Source organism: Schistocerca piceifrons, chromosome 5, assembly GCF_021461385.2.
Source record: "Schistocerca piceifrons isolate TAMUIC-IGC-003096 chromosome 5, iqSchPice1.1, whole genome shotgun sequence".
NCBI classification, from domain to species: domain Eukaryota; kingdom Metazoa; phylum Arthropoda; class Insecta; order Orthoptera; family Acrididae; genus Schistocerca; species Schistocerca piceifrons.
In genome coordinates, this window is record NC_060142.1 from 196156600 (window position 1) to 196184020 (window position 27421).

At 43.0% G+C, this 27421-nt stretch overlaps 1 protein-coding gene across 1 annotated transcript in view; it reads left to right on the forward strand.

The window, feature by feature from the left end:
- LOC124798888 (irregular chiasm C-roughest protein) overlaps window positions 1-27421 on the forward strand; it is a 397241-nt gene that overhangs the window by 244666 nt on the left and 125154 nt on the right. Inside the window, exons 6-7 of the mRNA XM_047262420.1 lie at window positions 12126-12269; window positions 19247-19441. Coding sequence (XP_047118376.1) covers window positions 12126-12269; window positions 19247-19441 — 339 coding nt within the window. The remainder of the gene's footprint in view (window positions 1-12125; window positions 12270-19246; window positions 19442-27421) is intronic.

Here is a 27421-nt window from a genome sequence, read left to right on the forward strand (position 1 = left end):
AAACAAGAACGTGACATAGAAATGAAAATGAGTTGCAAAAACACAATCACATAGTTGTAAATATTTACATAATTAAATGAACTGCCAATCACCACCACAGATCTGTTATCTAACTATGAATAATTAAAAAATTTTCTTGTATATTATTAACCAATGAAGACGCCTAGCAAGATTTGGTGAAACGGGGTTAGTACACAAAAATTGAACATTCACTTGCCACGCGGGATTAGCCGAGCGGTGTAAGGCGCTGCAGTCATGGTCTGAGCGGCTGGTCCCGGCGGAGGTTTGAGTCCTCCCTCGGGCATGGGTGTGTGTGTTTGTCCTTAGGATGATTTAGGTTAAGTAGTGTGTAAGCTTAGGGACTGATGACCTTAGCACTTAAGTCCCATAAGATTTCACACACATTTGAACATTTTAACATTCACTTGCAAAAGATAATACTTTTTATTATCTACGTGATAAGGCATAAGTGAAGTAGCAACTGAAGAGAAATGGCTGTGTATATTCTGCGTTAGGTATCATTCATGTAAGAGGCATCTATCAAAGATGGTGGTGTTTCCGGCTGCCGCAAAAGTCAGGTGTGTAGTGAAAATATGAACACCACAAGGTCGTCGAAGAGCACGAGCAATACAAGGAAGATACTGTACAACATCAGTTTGAGTGGTGCATGTAACTTAGCGTTCACTATAGGTGTGAGTTTAGTCGCTTTACGTCATGTATGATTCTGCTGCACGATGTAGCGGCACCCCAGTTCGATATCAGTGACCGCAAACACGTCAACACCTGGAAGTTATAGGGAGGTTCTGTCACACGGGCAGAGCAATCACCGGATCTGAAACCTTTGGGGTCTTTTTCTATCGCGTGATAACAGCAACTACGTGTCGGGATTTCAGACGACTATCTCAATGCACACAAGAAAAATGGATATTTTTGTGTATTAGGAATAGCGGAGCAGTGTATTATTGTCAGTTGTAGTGCTCAAGATATTGCTACAGTTTTGACGAGAAATTAATTAATTGTTTTTGATAGAGTCTTATCTCAAAGCATTCAATTTAGTATCCTTCGCCAACTGTGTATTCTAGACACTAACGTTCAGGGAAACCCTGCATGTGGGATGCTACACGTACATTTTAGCAGTGTTCTAATTTTCTTCAGCCAGATGTAGTGCGATTGTGACAATACCTTTTAGCAATGAGAAGTGCACCGGCTTCGAAACGTCCTAAGTTCCTCCCTGTATTTTTAATTTTTGGATATCAGTCTGCTTACTGTTTTGATGTGCCCTCCTACAAATTGTTCTCTTTTGCCTGCCTTTTCACTTTAGACTAGCACTGACACCCAGCGTACTCATTTATTTATTGACTACGCTCCACCTCAGACCTCTCTTATAGCTTTTACTCTGTATCAACATGGAAGTTAGTCCTTTCTATCGTACCATAAGATTAATCATCGCCTTTTCCGGCCTATATTTTCTACATGCCCTTCTCCTCGCCGATTACAGGGAGAACTTTCCCATTTCTCATTTGTCCACCCAGTTTTGAACACCCGTCCACGGTGCCACATGTAAACGCTTCTGTTCTCTTGTTTTGCTGTTTTCTCATAGTCCATGATTCACTTCATACAATGTTATGTTCCAGATGAACATTCTCAGAAATTTATTCTACGCATTAATGTCCTTATTTGATGCTAATTGACTTTCTTCGTCAGGAATGTCTTCATTACACGTGATACTATGGTTTTTATGCCCTTCATGCAGTTTTAAACATGGATGACAGTAGCAATCGTAAATAAACCTTCAAATATGGTGTATACAGCCAATAGGTAGCATAAAATTTATTGATCAGGTTTCAGTACCACTAGCGGTAGCTCCTTCAGAAGGAATATAGTCGCCTAACTTTCATTACGTTGAAAATGGAAGCATGCTTCATGAACTGAAATGCTTCAGTCGAATAGCAGCAATCATAGATTAAGTTTTTCGTGATAACCAGGATTAATATATGATATCTGCTATTATTGGATTTCCTTGAAGCCTTAATCTGTGATTTCTGCCGTTCGACTTAATCGTTTTAGTTCATAAAGTATGCTTGTATTCTGAACGTAATTTAAGTTACATGAGATTATGCCTGAAGACTTATCCCTAGTGCTACTGAAATATGGTCAAGGTTTCTTACAGAAAACTCTGTGCAAAATCTATGTACATTATTTGTTGATAGACTAGCCATCTGACCCAGAATACTACTATTAGTGTTAAGTATCCATAACCAGACGACTTGTCTCACGTAATGTATTTTGTTAGTGGGCCACGAAAAAGATTCGTAGAACACCCTTCAGTAAGTGAATTTCCACGACGTAAACAGCACACGACATGAAAGTATTCTGGAGGGTTAAATGTTATGTGTTCCATACTGAACTGCCGTTTGAAGTGACATCTTACGGTAATGATGTGATCACAAGCCCTGACAACCGTAATATGTTAATAACTAATGTAAATATGGTGTGCGAATCATGGGTGTGTGTGGGTGTGAACGATTCAATATGTATCGGATGCTGGCTGAGCTGGCACAAATAAAAGAAAAAACAAGAAGAAAACAAGCACGGTTTACATATCTTGCTCGCGTTACAGCAATCTTCTTGTGAAGCTCAGTGCACATTGTGATGCAGTGTTGAGACTCATTGCTCCAATTCTTTGTCGCGGACTCTTTATTGCAGACTTCCTCGCCGTGCCACGCAAAGAATCGAAACCACATCTGGGATTGATTCGACGAAAGCTGAAAGTTCAATCATCTGCTGCGATGCTGAAAGAATGTTTGGTATGTAAACGAAGCAAAGCTGCTGAAGAACTCTTTCGGAAAACGTTTAGCTTGAAACATAAAAATGAAACACCATGCATTCTGGATTCGCATGTTTTTCGCTATGCAGTAATTGTTCTGGAACTATTGCACAGAGACTACTGGTTTCAATATTCGATTATTTCAGATTGTTAGTCTCACATCAATGCCGATTTCCATTATTGGTCATACTGATTACGAAATTTCGGAATAGTGGAACTCACAGCCCGTTCTTTGAAGAGTTTTGCGGGGAATTAATAGTGCGAGTTTCAATTGGTAGTCTAAGGGAAGCAGAAATTTGCAGTCTGTAATTGTCATATTTAGAGAAACATCTCTCAATCATTCCGATATCTTGTGTATTCATCCACAAGACATTTCTGAATCCTATTCAAGAAAATCGTGTTTATTACATTTAAAAAGCCTAACTCTGTTTATCACACACGAAGATACTTTTATCAGCCTTCTGAACAATTTTAAAGTTTCCAACCCGCAGAGAATAGAGTTCGCATCTACTTGTGACTCAATTAAAGCAGGAAGCTGGAAGTTGAGTCATCTGCCGCACTGCTGCAAAAATGTCTTTATAAAAACGTTGTAAAGCTGCATACTGTGCTGCGGCTACAATTTGAGTAAATAGTTGAAAACCTCCGGTTTTGGACATGTCACCATGCAGTTCTTCTGAAATGATTGCAGTCAATTGGATGTCAGTTAAGCGACTTGTATGTCCCTGCCAGTTATCCGACCGGCGATAGAGGAGCTTGAGTGTAACGTGGAATGCGCGCCACGTTTCATTTTCAGCGAATCACTACATCATTGACATGTGAATACTCGGCTAGAAGGCAGAGTGAAGAAAAGTGCCCCAGCCAGGATTCGACCCTACAACCTTCCAGTGTATTGCCAAATACACTGCAACTTTTTTTCGCGGGAAAGTGAGCCACAGACATTTTTCTTTGTTTTACCTTGATTTACAGGCACCGTTTTACAGTAAACATCTAAAGAACAAAACACGTGCGTAAACGTCTTTTATCCTTTTCCCCGTATGTATAACACGTAACACAACCGGCGAAAAAGCCTGCCAAAGATTGAAATGAGAGATGATAACGGTCATATACCCCAATAGGGCGCGTCGCTATACCAAATAAGGTCCACATCTACTGAACACGTTAACCAACACCCTGTATGGCAAACGCGTGATCAGCATGTTAGCAAAATAGTTCCAGTAATGGGGCAATTGCAATGTGTCCCAATATGCTCTAAGATGTGCTGTTGAAATGGCGAAAAGACCCCCCCCCCCAACACACACACACACACACACACACACACACGAACAAACAACAAATTGTACAAAACGAGCAGTTAACAAAACAATGTTCGAATATGAGTGAAATCTTATGGGACTAAACTGCTAAGGTCATCAGACCCTGAGTTTACACACTACTTAACCTAAATTATCCTAAGGACAAACACACACACTCATGCCCGAGGGAGGACTCGAATCTCCGCCGGGACCAGCAGTTATCAAGGAACTGGTTTTCGACATCGGAAAGAAGGAGAGTTCCAGCAGCATAATAATGTCGGTGGTGTTAGCAGAGCTTCCACAGCCAGGGCCAGTTCGCAAGGTGACCACTACAGCAAAATCGATGCGGAAGCGTGTCCACAGAACCGCATCGACAACATGTAGGCGTGTCACTAAGTCCAATTCGGTGTAGACGTTTGTTAGTAGGTGGTTAATGACTCTGTACCAACAGGAAGCCACTTCCAACGTGTGATTCGGGAGACTGAACTTGGTCGACACAACCTTCCAACTAACACGCGGTCGTAATAGTTCAACGGCATTGGAGCAGACCATCCCGTACCCGAGAGCAAACAGCAACTGTGTCGTGACCACTTGCCGCCTCAAGACGTCGTCCCTTAGACACCTCACCGCAATATAAAATTCTCGAATGTGACACAATTTGAAATGAATGCGACCAACGTCAACAGGCTCTGAGCACTACGGTACTTAACATCTGAGGTCATCAGTCCCCTAGAACTTACTGTACTTAACCTGACTAACCTAAGGACATCACACACATCCATGCCCGAGGCTAGATTCGAACCTGTGATCGTAGCGGTCGCGCGGTTCCAGACTGAAGCGCCTAGAACCGCTCGGCCACCTCAGCCAGCTGACAAGCAAGACTCACGGACTAGGCAAGAGTGACATGGAAGTATACAATTCACGGGTAACAATCAGTGTCATGCGTCAGACGTACAATGCAGACGCGTTGCGTGTGATATCTGAGAGAGCCAGCCGAGCTTTTCTAGGCGCTTCAGTCCGGAACCGCGCTGCTGCTACGATCGCAGGTTCGAATCCTGTCTCGGCATGGATGTGTGTGATGTCCTTAGGTTAGGTAGGTTTAAGTGTAGGGGACTGATGACCTAAGATGTTGAGTCCAGGCTGCTTAGAGCCATGTGAACCATATCTGAGAGAAATAAAGCCTCCTTCCGTGCGGAAGGAGGCGTTGTTTGAATATATTGCGTCCTCATATGAATTGGTCTGGGAGTCCCCGCAATTTTTTCCCTACCTTATCAGGAAGGAGAAAGATTTGTGTGATATAAAATAGGTATCCAACATTCGCAGTTTCTTCAAAATTGTAAGCAAGCGTCGTTCATGCTCCAGTGCGGCACCCTGGATTTTATGAGTAGCAGATATACGATTCAAAACCGCCACCTTCAGTGGGCAACGATCAACGAAAGCCCACAAACACGTATACCTAGCCACAAAACTTCCCCAAACATTGACGGCGTCCTCAAAACCGCGTTGATTCAGGTATTTTGCATTTGTCTTTATTTAAGCGTGCATCCTAAGTACGACGAGAACTATCAGTTACAACTTCTAACAAGGGAACTCTCTTAGTTTGACGAAGGAGAACGACCACGTCATCAGCATACGACATAAGTGTGACGTTCTCTCCTGAAACTTTTAAACATGACAGCCGATTACCAACCTGCCGCAAAAACTATTCAAGAGGCAGGACAAATAAAGATATAGAGACTGGACTGCCCTGAAGCACTTTCCGATAGATAACAACGGGAGGTGTCAGCTGTCCACTGATCGCCACTGACGCCGCACTGTTCCTGTACGAGTAAGAAGAACGACACTTGCAGGAGCGGTAAAGCGAACAGTCGCCAAAAAACGGTCGAAGTAACGTGGCTAACGCGATCCAATGCCTTAGGAAAACCCAAAAAGGCAGAAGCGTAATGAATACATGTAACAGCCTCCACCGAAACCAAATCCCTATATACTGCCACCGGAGTCAAACTTGCAAGGCCAGAGAGGCAGTATTGAAGTCTATCAATCACAGGACCAATCAATAAGGACAATCTGCTGTTCGAAGCCCGTGCAGTACTTTTGGATAGAGTGAGGGAGCGAAAATGAGCCGCGGTTAAATGGCCATGATGTTCCGGAATGAAAACAATTTTAAGTAAAATCTGAACCCAAGATATGACAAAAATGTAAATAATATTCTTTCAGATGGCAGTCTGAATCTGGGTTTTCATGAGAGTGGGAATGGGCAATAAAATAAAATTCCTCACTATCCAGAAAAGACGCTAAAATTTCAGCTTCTAGTCAGGTGATAATCCCACCGAAGGTCGCAAAACTGTCACCGGAAATGGGTAACACGGAGTCACCCGTTGATACAACTCTGCATAATATTGGCGCAAACTTGAGTTACCACATCTCGAGTAGTCAACTGACGGTCATCATCACGCGGTGAGGGAGGTAATATAACAGCGACGTCGAGTGTGATGACGAAGCAGGTGGTTTAAGGATGTCAGTTCCTTGTTAACGAGAGACCTCACCTTTAAACCTTCCATATGTTGCTTCTCGAACAGCGACAACATAGCCTTGATCCAGAGAACGTCAGCGATCCTCAGGCAGCATAGCCTGCCCATACATATTTCAGTTATAATAAAACTATACGTGTTCTGAATGACTCTCACCATTGTTGCACGATAACTTACCAGTGTTTTACTGAGTCGCAGCTTTGCTTACACAGACCACTGTCCCACTGAGGGTGGGTAACGCTCTACCGAGTGGAGGCAAAACATCCACTTAGCATCAGCAATATGAGAAAAACTGAGCATCCATTGTGCACAACAATATTTCATGCGTGATTGCTTGAGGTTGATAGTTGCTGCAACAGCGCAGTGATTAGTGAAAGGCGCAGGAATTCCATCAACTGCAAGAATGTGAAGACACGAACATCGGACGAATAAAACCTATCATGTCTGCTACTAGACGTCGCTGTAAGAAACTTCAGTTTCACCATCGTTGGATATTTTTTTCCCCAACAACGCACAAACGCATCGAACGAACCAATTCATGGAGATCACGATTAATATCAGAATTAAGTCTGGTAAACAGGACGCATCACGCAATTGATGTCACCATCCGGCAAAAGGTTCCAAGGATTTTTACCAAAGATTAACGGCGCTCCTCACTGTAAACTTTGGACACCGCCATCGTTTGACGCTCGAGGAGGTGCGCGAGAACAACCAGGGTAAGACCAAATAGATTATAACCAATCCCGCGACCAGAATCAAGATCCTCAATGTCAGTGATAGGAATACCTTCAGGATAAAATAGAGCAGTACGCGTCTAATCTTTAGGCGATATACTGAAAAAGGTCTGAAACCTGGGAAGGAACAATGTGATAAAAAATACTTCCTACAAGAATATTACAACTGCACTAGAATCATAAATAAACTGACGGAGAACCATGAGGCGTACGTTACATTCAATGCGATGGACATTCAAAGGGAGAAGGGTGTATGCCTGAGTACAAAAGTAAAGTCCGTTTATGCCACATTCCAGCCATTAATCCATTATTATAGATGAATCCGAGGAAGGAGGGCAAGTCCTGCTATCTGCAGAGCTATTACGCCGAGATTTCTTGCGCTTGACAGGGCGATGTGGTAAGATACGCCGTGTACGCTGACCGTGAGGCAAAATCGCCCCGGTAGTAGGTCGATCGAGAACAAGATCTGAATCTGCTCTGCAGGGGGATCATCCGACATGACAGACAGGGGTAGAACAACAGGCTGAGAAAGCAACAAAATTGAAACAACATGGACCGACGGCTGTACTAAAGGATTCAATATTGGAAGCTCCTTAGATTACTAACCGAAGCTACGTCGATGGCGATCGACACGGAGACAGGAAGACGTCTTTTCGTCGGACTGTGATGCCTGCGGGAGTTGGGCAGGAGGGGTAATACAGGGAATTTCACATGGAAAAAATCTGCGGCAGAGAACCCGCCTCCCGCTTTAACGAAGGAAAATTGCTCGTGGAAAAATTCAAATCTGGCTGTGATTTGTCACTACAATTACCACCAGGCCGAACGAAATCTGCTACTGCCAATTTATGTCACTGCTCAAGAGCATTTTTGAAAACAAGAACCCGCTTCGGACAGTTGAGAAGTTTTTGCCCACAATCATTACATAAGAAGCATGTCCCCACCTAATCGCTATAAGTACCGATGACCTCAAACATGAAGACGTGACGTGACGGGATGATCAGTCTAATGTACTTGTCGATGGAATGAAGGCGGTGTGAACTCAACTCGTCGAATACCCTTAACATCACCAAATTTAAGCAAGATATCGTTATAATAATGATCACCAATCCGCACCTTCAACATCAGCACTGGGAACTGACCCATGTTTATGGCGGAAAGAAACCTGACAGCGGTGATCAAGTAACAACCTGTCTACTTGGAGAGGGTTCTTGGATTTTACGAAGAAGTCATAAAACTCATTGTCAAAATATGCTGTGAGAACTTGATGTGGAGAAATACCAAACGTTTCCATTTACCAATCATGAATTTCAAGGGAACTTACCTGGATTTTGCGGGTGGACCTGTCACACACAAAACTAACTGTACGTTTATGCAGAATCGCCCTGGAAGCTGTGAATTGGACAAAGAAGACGAATCCGCCACCAAACGTAACACCACAAAAGGATAGAGGACAACTGCTGACTCAAGTTCACTCACAGCTGATGACATACTAGGGTCAATTGCTGCACTCGGAGGGCTATGGTGGGACTAAGGAGTAAACACGCCCGACTACGGTCACTGCCCGAGTGGAACTTTACTAGTCCATTAAACTAGACGCAAATTTGGTGACGCTTTCTGCTGCTTCATGGGACTGCTGGTCTCTCGAGGTAAGGCGACTGTTTGCTAGGTATCTGTGGAATAGTTTTCATAATTGAAATTTAAATAATCTTGATTCAGAGCATTTGTATGAAATACTTACAAATTATATTAAAATATTCTTCGTGAATCAGTGTACATATAACGAAAACCGGATAAAATCCCCACAACAGCCTGCACATAAAGACGGATGCGAGGAGAGGACTCGAATTTATTTCGTTTCTCTATGGCTTCGTACAGACCGAGGGAAAAATAATACCCATGATGCTCCCAGGTCTATGACAACAGATAGATTCTTATGCTGTATAGGAATAGGCCTACCATAATTACGGTATTAAGGTCGTTATTCATGATGACTGTGTAAGAATGGACACGGTTCTTCGCGTTAATTTCGCCGTACTCTCCGCGAACAGTGTGCTTCAGGAAAGTTGAATTAGAATATGAGGTAAAAAATTAGGACACTAAACCTGCTAAAAAGCTAATAGGCTATCTACCCGTTACTGTATGTTATGTATTAAGTGTTTCTCTTTCTATCAGGAAAATATAAAAAAATTACAAATAGCGTGAAACTATATATTTAACATCTATATACTGGCAAGTCACAACTACCTCTATTGCAGGACCTAGTGATGCAATCACAAGCATAACAATCGTTTACATTTAAAGGGCTCCAGTTAAATACAAACTACCCCATCGTCCATGATTCCATTAAATATTAGTACTACTTAAGAGTACCAAGTTGTCACAATAAGCCACATGGCCACATGCTATGATACGGCAAGCTACATGAATACATTTTGCTTGTCCTTAAGTCTAACAGTAATAAAGTACCATGTGGACAGGATTGTAATTCACATCTACATTTCTATCAACTCAAGAGAATTCACTCAAAACAATCGGCTTCAGTAGCGGTCCCACAATACACTTGTTTTTAATCCGAACAACTCACTATGTTTCCTTTGCAAGACGCCATCTTCTAGCCGTCTACCATATTAGAGCACAAAAATGACGTGCTGTTTAATGGTGCAATACGTAACAACTGAATGTGTGCTGCCATGTATTGGTTTCTACTCCACCAGTGGCTTCACATCCTCTAGGAGATACGAGATGTGTACGGATTGCAATATAGTTCAGTGTGCGACTTTCCGTTATCTGGCTTCGAGCGCCTCAAATTACTTAAATAGGTTGTAGTCTTCTCGCTCTACCCTTATGAATCGTTTTGTTTTATTTATATATTTACACTTCTAGTTCCGTAGGTCAAACTGAAGAGCGAATCTCCAAGGTCATAGAACGTATCAGTACATGAAACTACAACATAAAAGTAAACCGAGCGAGGTGGCGCAGTGGTAGCACACTGGACTCACATTCGGGAGGACGACGGTTCAATCCCGCGTCCGGCCATCCTGATTTAGGTTTTCCGTGATTTCCCTAAATCGCTCCAGGCAAATGCTGGGATGGTTCCTTTCAAAGGGCACGGCCGACTTCCTTCCCCACCCTTCCCTAATCCGATGAGACCGATGACCTCGCTGTTTGGTCCCTTCCTCCAAAACAACCCAACCCCAACCCCCCATAAAAGTAATAAAAGACAAAAATAAAATATTTATGAACCAAAAAAGGCAAGCCATAAATTTCAGTAATTTTTCAAGGATCTCCTCAACAAAGAAGGAGTGACCCACGAGGAAACTCTTCGGTTTCGATTTGACACCGCGTTGATTACTGATAAGGTTTTTGAATTATTGTCGTAGTTAAATGAAAATGGATGCAGCAGTACACAGCACACTTTCTGCACAAGAATTAAGGAAGTCCGATCCAAATGCAGGTTGGATTTTTACCCAGTATTAACTGAGTGAAAGCTGCTTATTCTTGGGAATAAGCCGATATTGTTAACAAGAAACGACAGTAAGGAATATATATATATATATATATATATATATATATATATATATATATATATTTATTGAAAGGTCTGTGTGAAAATACCAAAACTAGTAAACAGGGGCCGACAAGAGGTTCGCAAACTTACACCACTTATTGCCGAAACCGCCCGTTTCTGAGCCAAAAATATCTTTTTAGAATGGGATGAGTTACCCCAAAATATAATACCATAAGACATAAAAGAATGAAAGTAAGCAATTTAGACTATATTTCGTATCGAACAATCACTTACTTCACATACCGTTCGAATAGTAGAAATGGCAGCATTGAAGAAGATCCTGAACGTGGGCTTTTCACGACAGTTTACTATCTATCTTAATACTTAGAAATTTGATCTGTTCTGTTTCACGAATCATATGCCCATTCTGTGAAATTATAACGTCAGGTTTTGTAGGATTATGCGTTATAAACCGTAAAAACTGAGTCTTACTGTGATTTAGTATTAGTTTATTTTCTACAAGCCATGAACTTAAGTCATGAAGTGCACTGTCTGAAACCGAGCCAATCTTGCAGACAACATCCTTTCGTACCAAACTAGTGCCATCACCAAACAGAAATAATTTAACCCGTAATACTAGAGGGCATATCGTTTATATAAATAAGGAACATGAGTGGCCCCAACACTGATCCCTGGGGCAACCCCCATTTGACTGTACCACACTCACACTCCACATCACAACCATTCTCAACAATGTGAATAATGACCTTTTGCTGTTTGTTGTTAAAGTGAGAGGTGAAACAATTGTGGACTATTCCCCGTATTCTTTAATGGTCTAACTTCTGGAGCAATATTTGGTGACCAACACAATCAAACGCCTTAGTTAAGTCAAAAAATATGCCTAGCGTTCGAAACGATTTGTTTAACCCCACCAGTACCTCACAGATAGAAGAGAATATAGCATTTAGAGTTGTTAAACGACTTCTAAAGTCGAACTGTAAATCTGATAGCAAATTATGTGCTGTGCAGTGCAACGTTAAGCTTCTTTCCTGCTTGTCTGGTAGCGTGGACTCGAAAGCAGTTTTGCCATTCATTGTAACTTTGTTTTGTAAATGTATTTTAATATAAGAAGTATTAAGAGTTTAAAATACTTTATACTGTAATTTAAGTGTTAAGTCCTAAGACTCCTCGCTGACGTAGAATGTAACAACGTGTTCGTGTCCTGTGTTACAGCGGCGCCGCAGGTACCCCGCATCGAGTACAACTCCAGCCAAGTGCTGCCCGGCCACAACCTGTCGGCCAACGACGGCGACCGCGTCAGCGTCAAGTGCATCAGCCGCTACGGCAACCCCGCCGCCAACATCAAGTGGTTCCTGGGTGAGTCCACCACCTTGTTTTACACAGGTGTCCAAAACTCAAGGTCTAAAGTAACTCTTGCACGATGTGTCACTGCAACGTGATTCCAAGTTGGCAATAGTGCTGGTAAGGAGTTTTCGTGAGGGCGTCTCATTTTTCTACCAGTTACACTGGCAACCGCTGAACTGTCGTAGGTGGATGTAGACGTGCCGCAATATGTCTCCACACTGCACCCCACAGCTGCTCTAAGGGATTTATGTCGGAGAAACGGGCAGGGCGATCCATTGGCCGATTATCCTCTCGTTCCAAGAGTTCCTTCCCCTGCACTTTCCGATGCGGCCGCCGATTGTGATGCATAAAAATGAACTCAGGCCAGCATGCATTCCTGAAAAAGTCCACATGAGGAAGGAGTATAGTAGCACAACAATGCCGACCAGAGAGCGTTCCGTATTCATAGATATGGCGGTGAGTACGCCCACGCTACATTATGTCTCTCCATACCACTAAACCGGGAATAGCAACACGATCATGTTCAACAATGATGCTGGATCTATTACATGTTCCCACCCCTGGCACGGAGCGAGGTAGTTCAGTGGTTAGCACGCTGGTCTCGCATTCGGGAGGACGACGGTTCAAACCCGCGTCTGGCCATCCTGATTTAGCTTTTCCCTGATTTCCCTAAATCACTTCACAAAAATTCCTCGATGGTTCCTCTGAAAGGGAAAGGATGACTTCCTTCTCCATCCTTCCCCAATCCGATGGGACCAATGACTTCTTTGTTTGGTACCCTCCCCCGAATCAAGTAACCACCCAACCACTTCTGGCCTTATGAGGGACATCAAGTATTCAAGAACATGAATATTTCCCATCCGTGCGGCTCGCACACCCTACGAAGAATCATGTCCTGCGTTTCGTAATATCCGGGGGGAGGGGACGAGGGGGCACCATGAATCGTGGTGACTTCAGAACAGTTACTGTTTTCAAAAAAGTATCGTTATTGCTCTTCCGCAAAAGAATTTATCTTTTAGTTCCATATTGATTTATACTTTATCGTTTCTCATCATTCATGGTGCACTTTTTGACTCACCATCACAGATGCAAGTATGTAGTAGTTGGATCTAATCATACGTGATAGAAAAATCATTAGAAAGGTGATCCCTTAACAGTATAGACCATGTTATCAACTGCTGTCATTAAATGAGTGGACAGTATGTAGGGATATCATGAAAGACAGCACTGGACGACATGATTTCTACGGAAGAAGGGTGCAAACACTGTGGATATTCACAGGTGACTGGTGGCAGAGAGGAGAGAGCGTACACCGACACGAAAAGTTCTCTTGAAACGCGACAACATTCGACCCCATTTTGTCTTTTATTTATTTGTTTATTTATTTGAGTCCTCAGGCTTCTGACTGTTATGATGACGCGCGCTACGAATTGCTCTCCTGTGCCAGCCACTTAATCGCAGAGTGACCCTGGCAACCTACGTCCTCAATTACTCGCTGAATGCATTCCAATCTCTGTTTCCCTCGACAGCTTTTACCCTCCACGGCTCCCTCTAGTATCATGGAAGTTAAAAAATTGTTCAAATGGCATTGAGCACTATGGGACTTAACATCTGAGGTCATCAGTCCCCTAGAACTTACTACTTAAACCTAACTAACCTAAGGATATCACACACGTCCATGCCCGAGGCAGGATTCGAACCTGCGACCGTACCAGTCGCGCGGTTCCTGACTGAAGCGCCCAGAACTGCCCGGCCACCGCGGCCGGCTCATGGAAGTTATTTCCTGATGTCTGAACAGATGTCCTGTCATCCTGTCCCTTTTTATTGTCAGCGTTTCCCATTTATTCCCTTCGTTTCCGATTTTGCGCATAACGTTCTGATCCCGTACCTTATCAGTTCACTCAATTTTCAACATTCGTCTCGAGCCCCATATATCTGCTGTTCTAATTTCTCCACAGCCCATGTGGCAATATCATAGATTTCTGTGTTCCGGACGTACATTCTCAGAAATTGCTTCCTCAAATTAAGGCCTATGTTTGATACTAGTAGACATCTCTTGGCCAGGAACGTCCTTTTCGGCAATGCTAGTCTGCTTTTGATGTCCTCCTTGCTCCTTCCGTCATGGGTTGCTGCCTAGGTAGCAGAATTCCTGAACTTCATATACTTCTGGCCATCAGTCCTGATGTTAAGTTTCCCGCCGTTCTTGTTTCTTCTGCTTCTCATTACTTTCGCCTCTATTCGATTTCTTCTGAATCCATGTTCTGTACTCATTAGACTGTTCATTCCATTCAGCATATCATGTAATTCTTCTTCACTTTCACTCAGGATAGTAATGTCATCAGCGAAACGTATCATTGATATCCTTTCACCCTGAATTTTGATTCCACTCGTGAACCTTCCTTTTATTTCCGTCATTGTTTCTTCGAGGTAAGGGCGAAAGACTGCATCCCTCAGGTGCAGCCTTTTTAATCCGAGCAATGCGTTCTTGCTCTTCCACTCTTATTATTCCCTCTTGGTTCTTGCAAATGTTGCATTTTACCCATCTCTACCTATAGTTTATCACTATTTTCCTAAGAAGTTTAAACATCTTGCACCATCTGACATTGTCAAACGCTTTCTCCGGGTTGACAAATCCTATGAACTTGTCTTGATTTTTATTTAGCCTAGCTTCCGTTATCAAGGGCAACGTCAGAACTGCCTTTCTTGTCCCTTAACCTCTCCTAAGACTCCTCGCTTCAAACACTCCACACTCAGTTACAATGTATCGCCTGTGAATATCAACAGTGCTTTCACCATCCTTCCAGAGAACCCGTTTCGTTCCAGTGCTGGCCATGATGATAAGACCCCATGTCGTGCATGTAATGACAGCAGTTGCGAAAGTGGGCTGTACTGTGCTGGGATCACACTTTTAGTGTGTATTCTATAAACTATGGTGAGACTACTTGCAGCAATAATAATGAGTCAAAAAGGGAAACATGAATTATGGGAAGCAGTAATCAGGTTAAGGGTCCGTCTTAGAAGAAACTACTACAGTATAGTACAGAAGATAAGTGACAGAAATATGCAATAGGACAAACAATAATGACGGACGGAAAAATTTTCAGCATTTTGGTTTCCAAACTTATTTTATTTGGCTACCAGTTTCGGCTATTTACTGAGCCATCTTCAGGCCCCTGACCGTCGTGTGGGAAGTTTCCACCTCGGTTGTGGTCAAAACAGCAATACTGGTGTTGGTACATTTCTGCTCGCTATAGCGATCACTTCAACCATCATCTGCCGACTATGCCGCAGTAAATCGCCGACACTGGTAGCCAAATAAAATAAGTTTGGAAACTGGATGGCTGGAAGGTGTTTCATGTGATACCCTGTATCGAAGAGGCGAGTACTGCAACCATCTCTGAAAAGATGGACATGGAAAATTTTCGTGTTTGTGAATAATAGACGTTTCCTAATATGGCGAGAGGTGGAAACATGTAATGAACCTAGCAACATTATTAAACCTGATTGTTTTGCTGTTCCATTGGTTACGGTGTGGACAAACGTAATATTGCACAGGCGCACTGACCGCGTAATCTGCGAACACGGTGCACTCGCTGTGACGCTGTGGGTTACTTCACCTCCATGTGCGTCTTCTTCACGGATTCATTCAGCTCTAACTTCATTTTTACACATAGAAGTCTGCGACCACACTGGAAAGCGGTGATAGACGAGCTCTTGAAACCAGAGGATATTCAGCGAATAAAATCCCACCGAACACTCGTGGAACATCTTGTGACGACGTATTGCAGTACGCCTACATGCACCAACGACCGTCCAGAGTTTTTCAACCGCGCTGGTAGAGCAATGCAGCGCTCTACCACAAGAACTCCGTAACAACCTAGACGTCACACACACTATTAAGCACCATGTCTCGACTTTTGCAACCAGCAGGGTACCATCACGAATTGCGGTGACTTCAATGTAATTATAGAAGTTCTTATTTCTTTTAGCGACCTTTCGAAGTATACTGTTGCAGTTACTTCTGTGTATGGTGAAAGCCGTTGTTTCCCGACGCATAAGGGTAGGAGTATTGTGTTGCAAGAGTACTTTTCGCGCTGGCACTCCCTCTCCTCACACTGCCACCAATCGCTTCTCAATATCCGCAATGTTTACACCCTTCCACAGAAACTACATCGTCCATCACTGACCCATATTGTCCACTCAAATCATGACAGCAGTTGCGAAAACACATCTAACGATTACCCTTTCATCTGCGGTTAGAGCAAAGTACACTACTGGCCATTAAAATTGCTACACCACGAAGATGACGTGCTACAGATGCTAAATTTAACCGACATTAAGAAGATGCTGTGATATTCAAACGATTAGCTTTTCAAAGCGTTCATACAAGGCTGCCGCCGGAGGCGACACATACAACGTGCTGACATGAGGAAAGTTTCCAACCGATTTCTCATACACAAACAGCAGTTGACCGGCGTTTCCTGGTGAAACGTTGTTGTAATGCCGCGTGTAAGGAGGAGAAATGCGTACCATCACGTTTCCGATTTGATAAAGTTCGGATTGTAGCCTATCGCGACGATTGCAGTTTATCGTATCGCGACATTGCTGCTAGCGTTGGTCGAGATCCAATGACTCTTAGCAGAATATGGAATCGGTGGGTTCAGGAGGGTAATACGGAACGCCGTGCTGGATCTCAAAGGTCTCGTATCACTAGCAGTCGAGATGACAGGCATCTTATCCACACGGCTGTAACGGATCTCGATCCCTGAGTGAGCAGCGGGGGGGGGGGGGGGGGGGGGGGGGGGGAGGATAACGTTTGCAAGACAACAACCATCTGCACCAACAGTTCGACGACGTTTGCAGCGGCATGGACTATCAGCTCGGAGACCATGGCTGCGATTTCCCTTGACGGTGCATCACAGACAGGAGCTCCTGCTATGGTGTACTCAACGACGAACCTGGGTGCACGGATGGCAAACCGTCATTTTTTCGGATGAATCTAGAATCTGTTTAGAGCATATTGATGGTCGCATCCGTGTTTGGCGACATCGCGGTGAACGCACATTGGAAGCGTGTATTCGTCATGGCTATACTGACGTATCACCCGGCATGATGGCATGGCTGCCATTGGTTACACGCCTCGGCCACTTCTTGTTCGCACTGACGGAACTTTGAACAGTGGGTGGACGTTACATTTCAGATGTGTTACGACCCGTGGATCTACCCTTCATTCGATGCCTGCGAAACCCTATATTTCGGCAGGATAATGCACGACCGCATGTTGTAGGTCCTGTACGGCCTTTAGTGGATGCAGGAAATGTTCGACTGTTGCCCTGACCAGCACATTATCCAGATCTGTCACCAATTGAAAACGTCTGGTAAATGATGGCCGAGCAACTGGCTCGTCACAATACGCCAGTCACAACTCTAGATGAACTGTGGTATCGTGTTGAAGGTGCATGGGCAGCTGTACATGTATACATCATCCTAGCTCTGTTTTACTCAATGCCCTGGCGTTGTTGTTGTTGTTGTTGTTGTGGTTCTCAGTCCTGAGACTGGTTTGATGCAGCTCTCCATGCTACTCTATCCTGTGCAAGCTTCTTCATCTCCCAGTACCTACTGCAACCTACATCCTTCTGAATCTGCTTAGTGTATTCATCTCTTGGTCTTCCTCTACGATTTTTACCCTCCACGCTGCCCTCCAATACTAAATTGGTGATCCTTTGATGCCTCAGAACAAGTCCTACCAACCGATCCCTTCTTCTAGTCAAGTTGTGCCACAAACTTCTCTTCTCCCCAATCCTATTCAATATCTGCTCATTACTTACATGATCTACCCATCTAATCTTCGGCATTCTTATGTAGCACCACATTTCGAAAGCTTCTATTCTCTTCTTGTCCAAACTAGTTATCGTCCATGTTTCACTTCCATACATGGTTACACTCCATACAAATACTTTCAGAAACGACTTCCTGACACTTAAATCTATACTCGATGTTAACAAATTTCTCTTTTTCAGAAATGCTTTCCTTGCCATTGCCAGTCTACATTTTATATCCTCTCTACTTCGAGCATCATCAGTTATTTTGCTCCCCAAATAACAAAACTCATTTACTACTATAAGTGTGTCATTTCCTAATCTAACTCTCTCAGTATCACCCGACTTAATTCGTCTACATTCCATTATCCTCGCATGGCTTTTGTTGATGTTCGTCTTATACCCTCCTTTCAAGACACTGTCCATTCCAGTCAACTGCTCTTCCAAGTCCTTTGCTGTCTCTGACCGAATTACAATGTCATCGGCGAACCTCAAAGTTTTTATTTCCTCGCTATGGATTGTAATACCTACCCCGAATTTTTCTTTTGTTTCCTTCACTGCTTGGTCAATGTACAGATTGAATAACATCGGGGATAGGCTACAACCCTGTCTCACTCTCTTCCTTACCACTGCTTCTCTTTCATGCCTCTCGACTCTTATAACTGCCATCTGGTGTCTGTACAAATTGTATGTAGCCTTTCGCTCCCTGTATTTTACTCCTGCCACCTTCAGAATTTGGAAGACAGTGTTGCTCTAGGCCGTTTGTCTGGGTACTGATTTCTAAGGATATATGCACCCAAATTGCGTGAAAATGTCAGTTCTAGTATAATATATTTCTCCAACGAATACCCGTTTATCATCTGCATTCCTTCTTGGTGTAGCAATTTTAGTGGCCAGTAGTGTAGTACATACTTGTAGCTACAGTGATGAATAAAATGGCGCAGCATGAATTACGGCAACAAATAAATTATAAATCAGTACGGGACGGCCATCGTAAACTTATTCAAAGTTTCAGCGAGCCACATTACTTGGCAGTGACACATCAGGCCAAAGTTAATTTCGTTCTCGAGTTCCGTCATCCGGTGTATATGAACAATACTCACTCTGCGGCTGCCGATCTTGCTGCTGTGTGCGAGCGCCCGGCTGGAACGGGGTGTGGTGTCGTTGCAGGTGAGGAGGACGTGACCAGCCAGAGCTCGCTGAGCACGGCCAAGGAGGCGGACAACCCGCGCACGTGGGTGGCGCACAGCGTGCTGCAGCTGCGCGTGGCCCGCGCGCGCCACGGCTCGCCGCTCAAGTGCGTCGCGCTGCACGGCTCCTACAGCAGCGGCTCTGCCGACACCGAGGTGCGCCTCGACGTCAGATGTGAGTGCCCTGCCGCAGCCGGCCAGCACCAGGCCCCACAGCCGCTCTCCCGGCGCGCAGCCTACCTCGCAGCGCAGTCACGTTCCACTGCACTTCTCTAATACACGAGCCTTGGCGATAAAATAAAGGGTCAGTCGTCAGAGTTGAACGATCTGTAGCTGTGAGGTGTGAAGCCTTCTCAGTCGAGTGCCTCACCACTGGTCTGCAGACAAATCGGTCTGTAGACAGCCTTTGTATAAGAGCTCTTATTTATTTAACCTGATCAGATTAGGGCCATCAGGCCCTCTCTTGCATCGGACCAGTGTTCCACACATGCACCAATTTCACACATCAGAGTTACGTCATGACAGTAGTTTAAATAAGAAAATTAGATTTGTCTAGTGACAATATGAATAAATAGTAATGACTAAGACCTAATAAAGCAAATGCTGGCAGTATTTTTACAACAGGTGCTATACATACAAATTATGATAAAAGCAAAAATAATAATAGTAAAAAAAATGAAATAATAACGAAAACATGAGAAAATTGGCAATAGCAATGGAGATTTCTGCAGATGTACATTAATAATTTGGTGTGTAAAGCAGATGTTTATTAGTATTGCGAGTTTTGGGGCAGGGAGATTCAAAGAGAGGGAAAGAGGGAAGTAATGAGGTTAAGTGCATTCATCTAATCTACAGAGGAAGGCATTTCTGTTGCTTAAGTAGATACGTCATTAACTCTTCTTTCAAGCCCGACATGTTTTTAAGTTCTCTAACATAACGAGGGAGGTTATTCCAGTCACCACACATTCTTTATTTCACACATCAGAGTTACATCATGACAGTAGTTTAAATAAGAAAATTAGATTACTCTAGTGTCAATATGAATAAAGAGTAATGACTAAGACCTAATAAAGCAAATGCTGGCAGTATGTTTACAACAGGTGCTATACATACGAGGGTTGCCCACAAAGTAATGCACCGCATTTTTTTTCTTCAACAACTCTTTATTGAACATAATGAGAATTACACACAGAAAAGAATGTCGTTTTATCTCAACACCCTGTTTTTCCACGTAATCTTCAGCGCGAGCGTGTATGCCCTGTCGGTACCAATCCCTGCCCTTGCGGCAGAGCCGGTGCTTCACTGTGTGAACTTCCTTTGCTGATTGACAGATGCAGCGCCAACTGCCGAGTCGTAGCGCGTCTGTCCTCGCGAATGACGAGGTCAGCTCGCTGCAACACGTCGGCTGTGACAGCCGTGGATGGTCTCCCCGACCACTGCAAATCGTGGAGCTCCGTCGACCCGTCTTCCGATGACCTCAGCAGTCAGAAATTCAATGACGCACGCTGCTTGTAACGTACACCACCTACAGACGCCACTGTGAAACTGCTGTCTGTCGGAGGTGACGGAAACTTGGCGCAGTCATTCAGGAAACTTAAAATAATACATACGCAACGTTTGGCATTCGCAGCACTGTTTTCGGCTGAGAAAAAAAATGCTGTGCATTACTTTCTGGGCAACCCTCGTACAAATTATGACACAAGCAGAAATAATAACAGTAAAAAAATCAAGTAATAATGATAAACATGAGAAAAATTGGCAATAGCAATGAAGATGTACATTAATATCTTGGTGTGTAAAGCAGACGTTTACTAGTATAGCGAGTTTTGGTGCAGGGAGGTTTAAAGACTGAGAAAAAGGGAAGTAATGTGGTGAAGTGCATTCATGTTAAGAGGAAGGCATTACTGTTACTTAAGTACATACGTCATTAACTGTTTTCTGAAGCCGGACATGTTTTTAAGTTCTCTAACATAGCGAGGGAGGTTATTCCAGAGCCGGGTTGCCGCTACTGGAAAGGACTTGAAGAGGGTGACTGAGCGATGCAGTTGAACAGAGAGGATTTTATTATGACGGGAACGTGTGTTACTGTCATGTTGTTCCGACATAAGAGTTAAGGACGAGGAGAGATATGAGGGACAGTGTACATTTATAAGGCAGTAGATGAGAAAGAGTGTATGGAAATCTCTGCGTCTGTCTGCACGCATCCAGGACAATTTTGCATATGCTGGTGAAATGTGATCAAAAAGTCGAGCGTCACAGATATATCGGACGCAGGCATTCATGACCAGTTACAGACGTCGCGAATTTTCCTGAGAGTGGCCGTTTAGGATAATATCGCTGTAGTCAATGATTGGGAGTATAAGCGTTTGTACTAATTTCTTTTTCAGATCGAAAGGGAAGAATTTTTATATTTCTGTAGCACATGAAGGGATGCTGATGCTTAATTGCACACTGTATTCTGTCCAATTTATATTTTCATCTATTATTACTCCCAAACTCTTTGCTGAGGGAGAGAAGTTAATATTTGTTTCATTTAGGTAAAGAGATGGTACGGATTCCCGATGTTTAGAGCTAATGAGCTTAAAGTGACCAACAAGTACCGCTTGGGTTTTACATGGGTTTACTTGTAGTCCTATGTCCTGTGCCCATTTTGATAGTGCATCGAGTGTAGAATTGAAATTTTCAATAGCTTTCTTAAGATTGCTTGGTTTCGCATTTAGATACAACTGAAGGTCATCAGCATACATATGATATTTGCAATAGGTATGTCTTAGAGCTGTTACGTCTTATGAGTGGTGTCTGTTCTTCCGGACATGTCCATGCCCGAAAGAACAGACACTGATACTGCAGAATTGATACTGCAGCCACTATGAATTAAGATGCAAAGGAATTAAAGATATTAGCTGCCAGCAGGCATCTATTCATATCAATGGGGAAATCTGAAAATTTGTGCCAGCCCGTGATTCGACCATGGATTTTATGCTTACTGGGGCCGTTCACTGAACACCTCTCCATCCGGACACTGTGGTCAACACCACTGCACTTATTACCCTAGCATGCCTCCTGTGCCCTGGATTGGAATCCTAGTCCGGCGCAGATTTTCAGCGTTCCTCATTGATTTAAATAAATGCTCGCTTGGTGCTAATACCTTGAATTACCTTATGTATTTATTTACAGTGGCTGCGGTTGTTTCGGGGATTAATGAAGGAACAGGCGGATACGGTACATAGAAAGCTCGAACTCTTGCAGGAATCGGTGAAATCCCGCGCATAATAAGGATAAAGGGCAAGGGGAGTTACATCAGTAGTATTTGGATAAGATGAGAATTTGGGTCTAACAGTAGGCGTGTTAGGGTATTCTGTACAGTTGCGATGACCACTGTATCCAGATGGCGTTGTACTCAGCACATCTACCTTATAAGCTGGATACATGGTTTCGGGTCACAATTCGGCACAAATTTTCATCCCCACTGATTGAAAGCAGTTCCCACAGGCAGTTAATGTATTTACATTCCCCGTGTTTTGCTGTTATTCTGATTTGCCGGAAAAATGATAAGTAGAATAACAGAGCGACGAATTATCACGACGTTTCAAATGAAGCTTGGAAAAACTGCTACTGAAAGCTATCTTTTAGTAAAAGAAATGTATGGTGAAAACTGTTCATCACGTACGCGAGTTTTTGAGTGGTCCAAGCGTTTTAAAGCTCGCTCAGAAGTCGATGAAAATGGTTCACGCCCGGGATGTCTTTCAACAAAAAAAGGAGTTTTGGCATCCGTCTTAGAAATCAAATGATCGATAATACAACCATTACATTCCACTTGCTTCTCCTCTTCGTGTGAAACGTACTGTGTGTAATAACAGTTTTTTTGGGAGGACGTACGGGAACCAAATATTTCGTGCTCTATTTTTGTGTTCTTGTGTACGCTAAACACGAAATATCTCAAAGAGTAGGAATCGCTGAATCTTATTCTGCTGCCTGCAACTGATTTGCAATTTCTTTTTGACATTAGCTCGTAGAATGCACAAAAACATTTGCTTATCAAATCGCACTACTGCCAGGGCTGTGTCCGCTGGATTATTGTTTTATGTGCTACTTGATTAACGCAAGTAGAGGTCGTGGTGCAATATGTTGTGGAGTCGGTATTGTTCCTTGTACTATTTTTTCTCGAAACCCATTTATTAGCGACTGGAACATGACATAATGTTTCGAAGCGGGTGAAATTTTAAATATATACATATTATTTTCCAAAAAGGAGTGAAGTAAATTTTGAAAACGCCCAGTCAAAAGGAATGTCATTAAAGATGGATCAGAACCACGGATTATAGAAGAATGCCGTACCCTTTTCAAAGCAACCATCCTGGCAGCTGCCAGGAGTGACTTGTGGTAATCGCGGGAAACTTAAATCTTGATGGCAGGAGGTGAATTTGAACGGTTCTCCTCCAGAAGGCGAGTCCAGAATGTGAGCACAATTCCAGCCCGGTCAGTTACACCTGTACAGTTTTCAATGAATCTTTCGCTTTTAGTACACTAGCAGTTATAAATACAGATATTACGGATAAGAAAATGCCAGGTTCGTAGTTTACATCTGCAGACAGGCCATCTTTCATGTTTCACAAGTGGACACAAATGTTGTTCTACCAACTCCAATGGGACACACTACAAGAAAAGCGCTGATTTCCATAAATACTTCCAAGATTTCACGATTCATGAAAGTCAGCAAAAGTATTTCTTCCTGTATAAAGCTGCGATCATTACAGATGTGTTGTGTACAAAACCCTCTAGATCCCTAAATAAATTTCTATGCCACTGTCCCCATCAGAGATAAAAAAACACTGAACGTGCGATTAGGCATTTTAATAATGCCACTGAACCTTGTTTCACAAGTTCAAAGTGTTTTGATGTCTGATGACGCCTGTAGCAGAAACGATGTAACAAGTAAAGAAATTTATGAATCGGTTTAGGCGGTCTTATTCACAAGGTCCCCCCAACTTACACAACGCGTAATGAACACATGACATAGACAATGGTACAGGGGAAGTTTGGCACTTCATTCAGTCTATAACAGGAAGACTGGAGGGGGGTACACCGATGATGCACAATGTACTATCACCCACATAATTTCGTTAAATTATGGAGAGCAGTCGCCATTCACTTTTGAAAGATTTCTAATTTTTCTTCAAGTTTAATCCGAGTACATGACTAGTATGACTCAGTATCATCACTCTCATATTTAAACATTCTCTTTCTATATTAAATTTTCACCCATGAACGAAGAATAATGAGGCTGTACCTCTGTTACCGTGCGTTTATTATGTAAGAGCAGCTACTCATAGATTGCCGGTGTGGACTCTAATTATCGTATGGCAGCGAAGTTTGTTATACATTCTAATGCGTTAATGAGGAACCGATTTACACAGGGAAAAAAGTTAGTTCCAAATTAGGCCACCAGGTGCAAATCTGGCGCTGTGAATACAAGTAAAATTTATAGAAATGATTTTATAATGTAATGGAGCAGGAACAGGACATGGGTAGAAGAGATCAAACAAGTGAGAAAGAGAGAATGATGATATAGTAAAACTTGATCAAAGCGGAACGTGGATAATACGGAAATCTGCCCAAAACGTACAAGTATTTCACTCCTCAAGCATTCAATACACTGTTATACGCAAATATTTCGTATAAAGCGGAACATGCCTAACGCGAAAACGATATTCAAATTTTAAGACTTAACTAATAATTAGTTGCATAATGCGGAAAAGGGCTCACACAGCACTACTGAACTACAGCATACATTAGTTACTCACGACTGTAAGTTTATTTTCTCCTTGTTGAAATAAACTAAGATTAAACTGTGATTTTGATCATACATGACTGACCTTGGTAACATAAGGAAACCTATTCTTTTCATGTGTATAAAGTGCTCCGCGAGCCCGTTCGTGTTATGAAAAACAGCGCGCCCGCTCGAGGGCTAAATGGACGCTACTTTTGACGCAGACTGTACACCCATGACAATGCTGTTGAGCAGTACAATCAGGAAAAAAGAGTTTCGGCGCAGGGCTGTGATGCTGGTGTGGGCATCACACGGCGCCGCTCTGTGCACCAACGAACAAGGCGTGTACAGTGTCGGTGCAACAAAGGAAATGGTTCGCTCGTTTGTCGACTTTTCAAGTTTTCCATTATTACTGATGCGCGCTGGAGCACACAGGAGCATTGTTGCGGAGTTACGAACACTCTGCCACAATAAGCGGAGTCAAAGAGGTGGGTGTTGTTCGGCTAAACAATGGTTGACCCAGCAAGGTCAAGCTTTCCAAATAAATTCACTGTGAGCGTTATCTTCTATCAATTTAAGTTCACTGGGAGCACTTTAAATGATACCGGTAACATGATGTCGAACAAAAAGTACGTGTCGGTAACATTTAACGAAAAGATTAAAGTAGCGGAGGCTTGTGAGAATAAAACTCTCTGTGCACGAAATGATGGTGCATTAGAAATGCGATAAAAAACAAATTTATTATACCTTAAGAACAGGGATAACATGGATGAAAGCGATAGGGAAGAAAACGGCAAATGAAGAAATTAAAGAGGTTGTGTGGGAATGGTTCGTAGGCGCGCGAGTAAAGAAACTTACCTTCGTCTGGACACATGTTGCAAAGTCGCTAAAGAGTATGGGAATAAGGAGTATGACATCCACAAGGTCGCTTGACAGTTTCGTAGCTAATCACCACATCGTGTGACAGGAAGTGTTTGGGGAAGCAAAGAACGTGCAGGAAAGAGTAGTAACACAATGGAAGACAATACTGTTCAATCTAATAGTGAATTAATTAAAATGCGAGACATTCCATGCAGTGCCGATGGCTACAAAATGGCTCTGAGCACTATGGGACTTAACATCAATGGTCATCAGTCCCTTAGAACTTAGAACTACTTAAACCTAACTAACCTAAGGACATCACACAACACCCAGTCATCACGAGGCAGAGAAAATCCCTAGTCCCGCCGGGAATCGAACCCGGGAACCCGGGCGCGGGAAGCGAGAACGCTACCGCACGACCACGAGCTGCGGACCCGATGGCTACATTCGAACCAATGACTTACCTATCAACTCCTTCTACCTTTATTTCAGCATCAGATTTAATAGAAATCGGCGCCACAGAAGATGATCAGGAAGAAACAAAGTAAGAAGAAGAGCAAAATGTACCTACAAAAATTAAACTGCCTGAGGAAGCTATTGCATGCATCAACGATATTATTCAATTTTCAGCACACACTAATGCTTCCAGACTGTAGGAACAATTGTTTAGCGCAAAAAATTGCGTACAATAAACATTTTTGAACAAGAAAAAGGATGGAAAAAAGTGAAATCAAGGCAAATAAACGCGAGAATAATGAGTGTGTACGTACAACAACAAACAAAAGTAAAGTTAGAGAAACAATCTAGAAATGCCGTGTGATTTATCAAATTCTGTGAAGTCTAGTGTTCTGTTGCACAATATACACTAAATGAACATCTACTGTGCAGACGTGAAGGTACGTAAATACGTGCATAATTCAAATTTATAGTTTTGTGTAGGATAACTGTCAAATTTTATGTAGCCTAATGACTATTGCGTAATCCAGAAATTCGACGCGCAGGTCGCCGTAGTGGCGTCAACTCGAAAGACCTGCACCAGGCGAACGGTCTAGCCGACGGGAGGCCCTAGCCACACGACATTTCATTTCAATCCAGAAATATCTCCAGGTCGGAAAATTTTTTCAGTCCCATGCGTTTCCACTTTGAGCATGTCTTACTGTATTATTAAACGTAACTTACACAATTTGTTCAATGTGAGACCCGGAGACGCCGACGAGATGCTGCCCAACTCCAGATTTGCACCTGGTGGACGGAATTGGAACTAATATTTTTATGCGTAAATCGGTTTCGCATCACCGCATCAAAATATCAACCAAGTTTCGATGCCATTTGATAATTACAGCCCACAATGGGGCTCTGCGAGTAGCTGCACTTTAATAATAACATCCCGGTACGAGGAAGTAGGCAAAACCTTCATAGCGCCACAGCACATTTAAAACATTCTGAACATAGGTTTAAGTAGTGCAAAGTTACGACCAAGACGTTCGCACTTTCTAACAGAATGTGAATAGTGTAGTGCGTCCT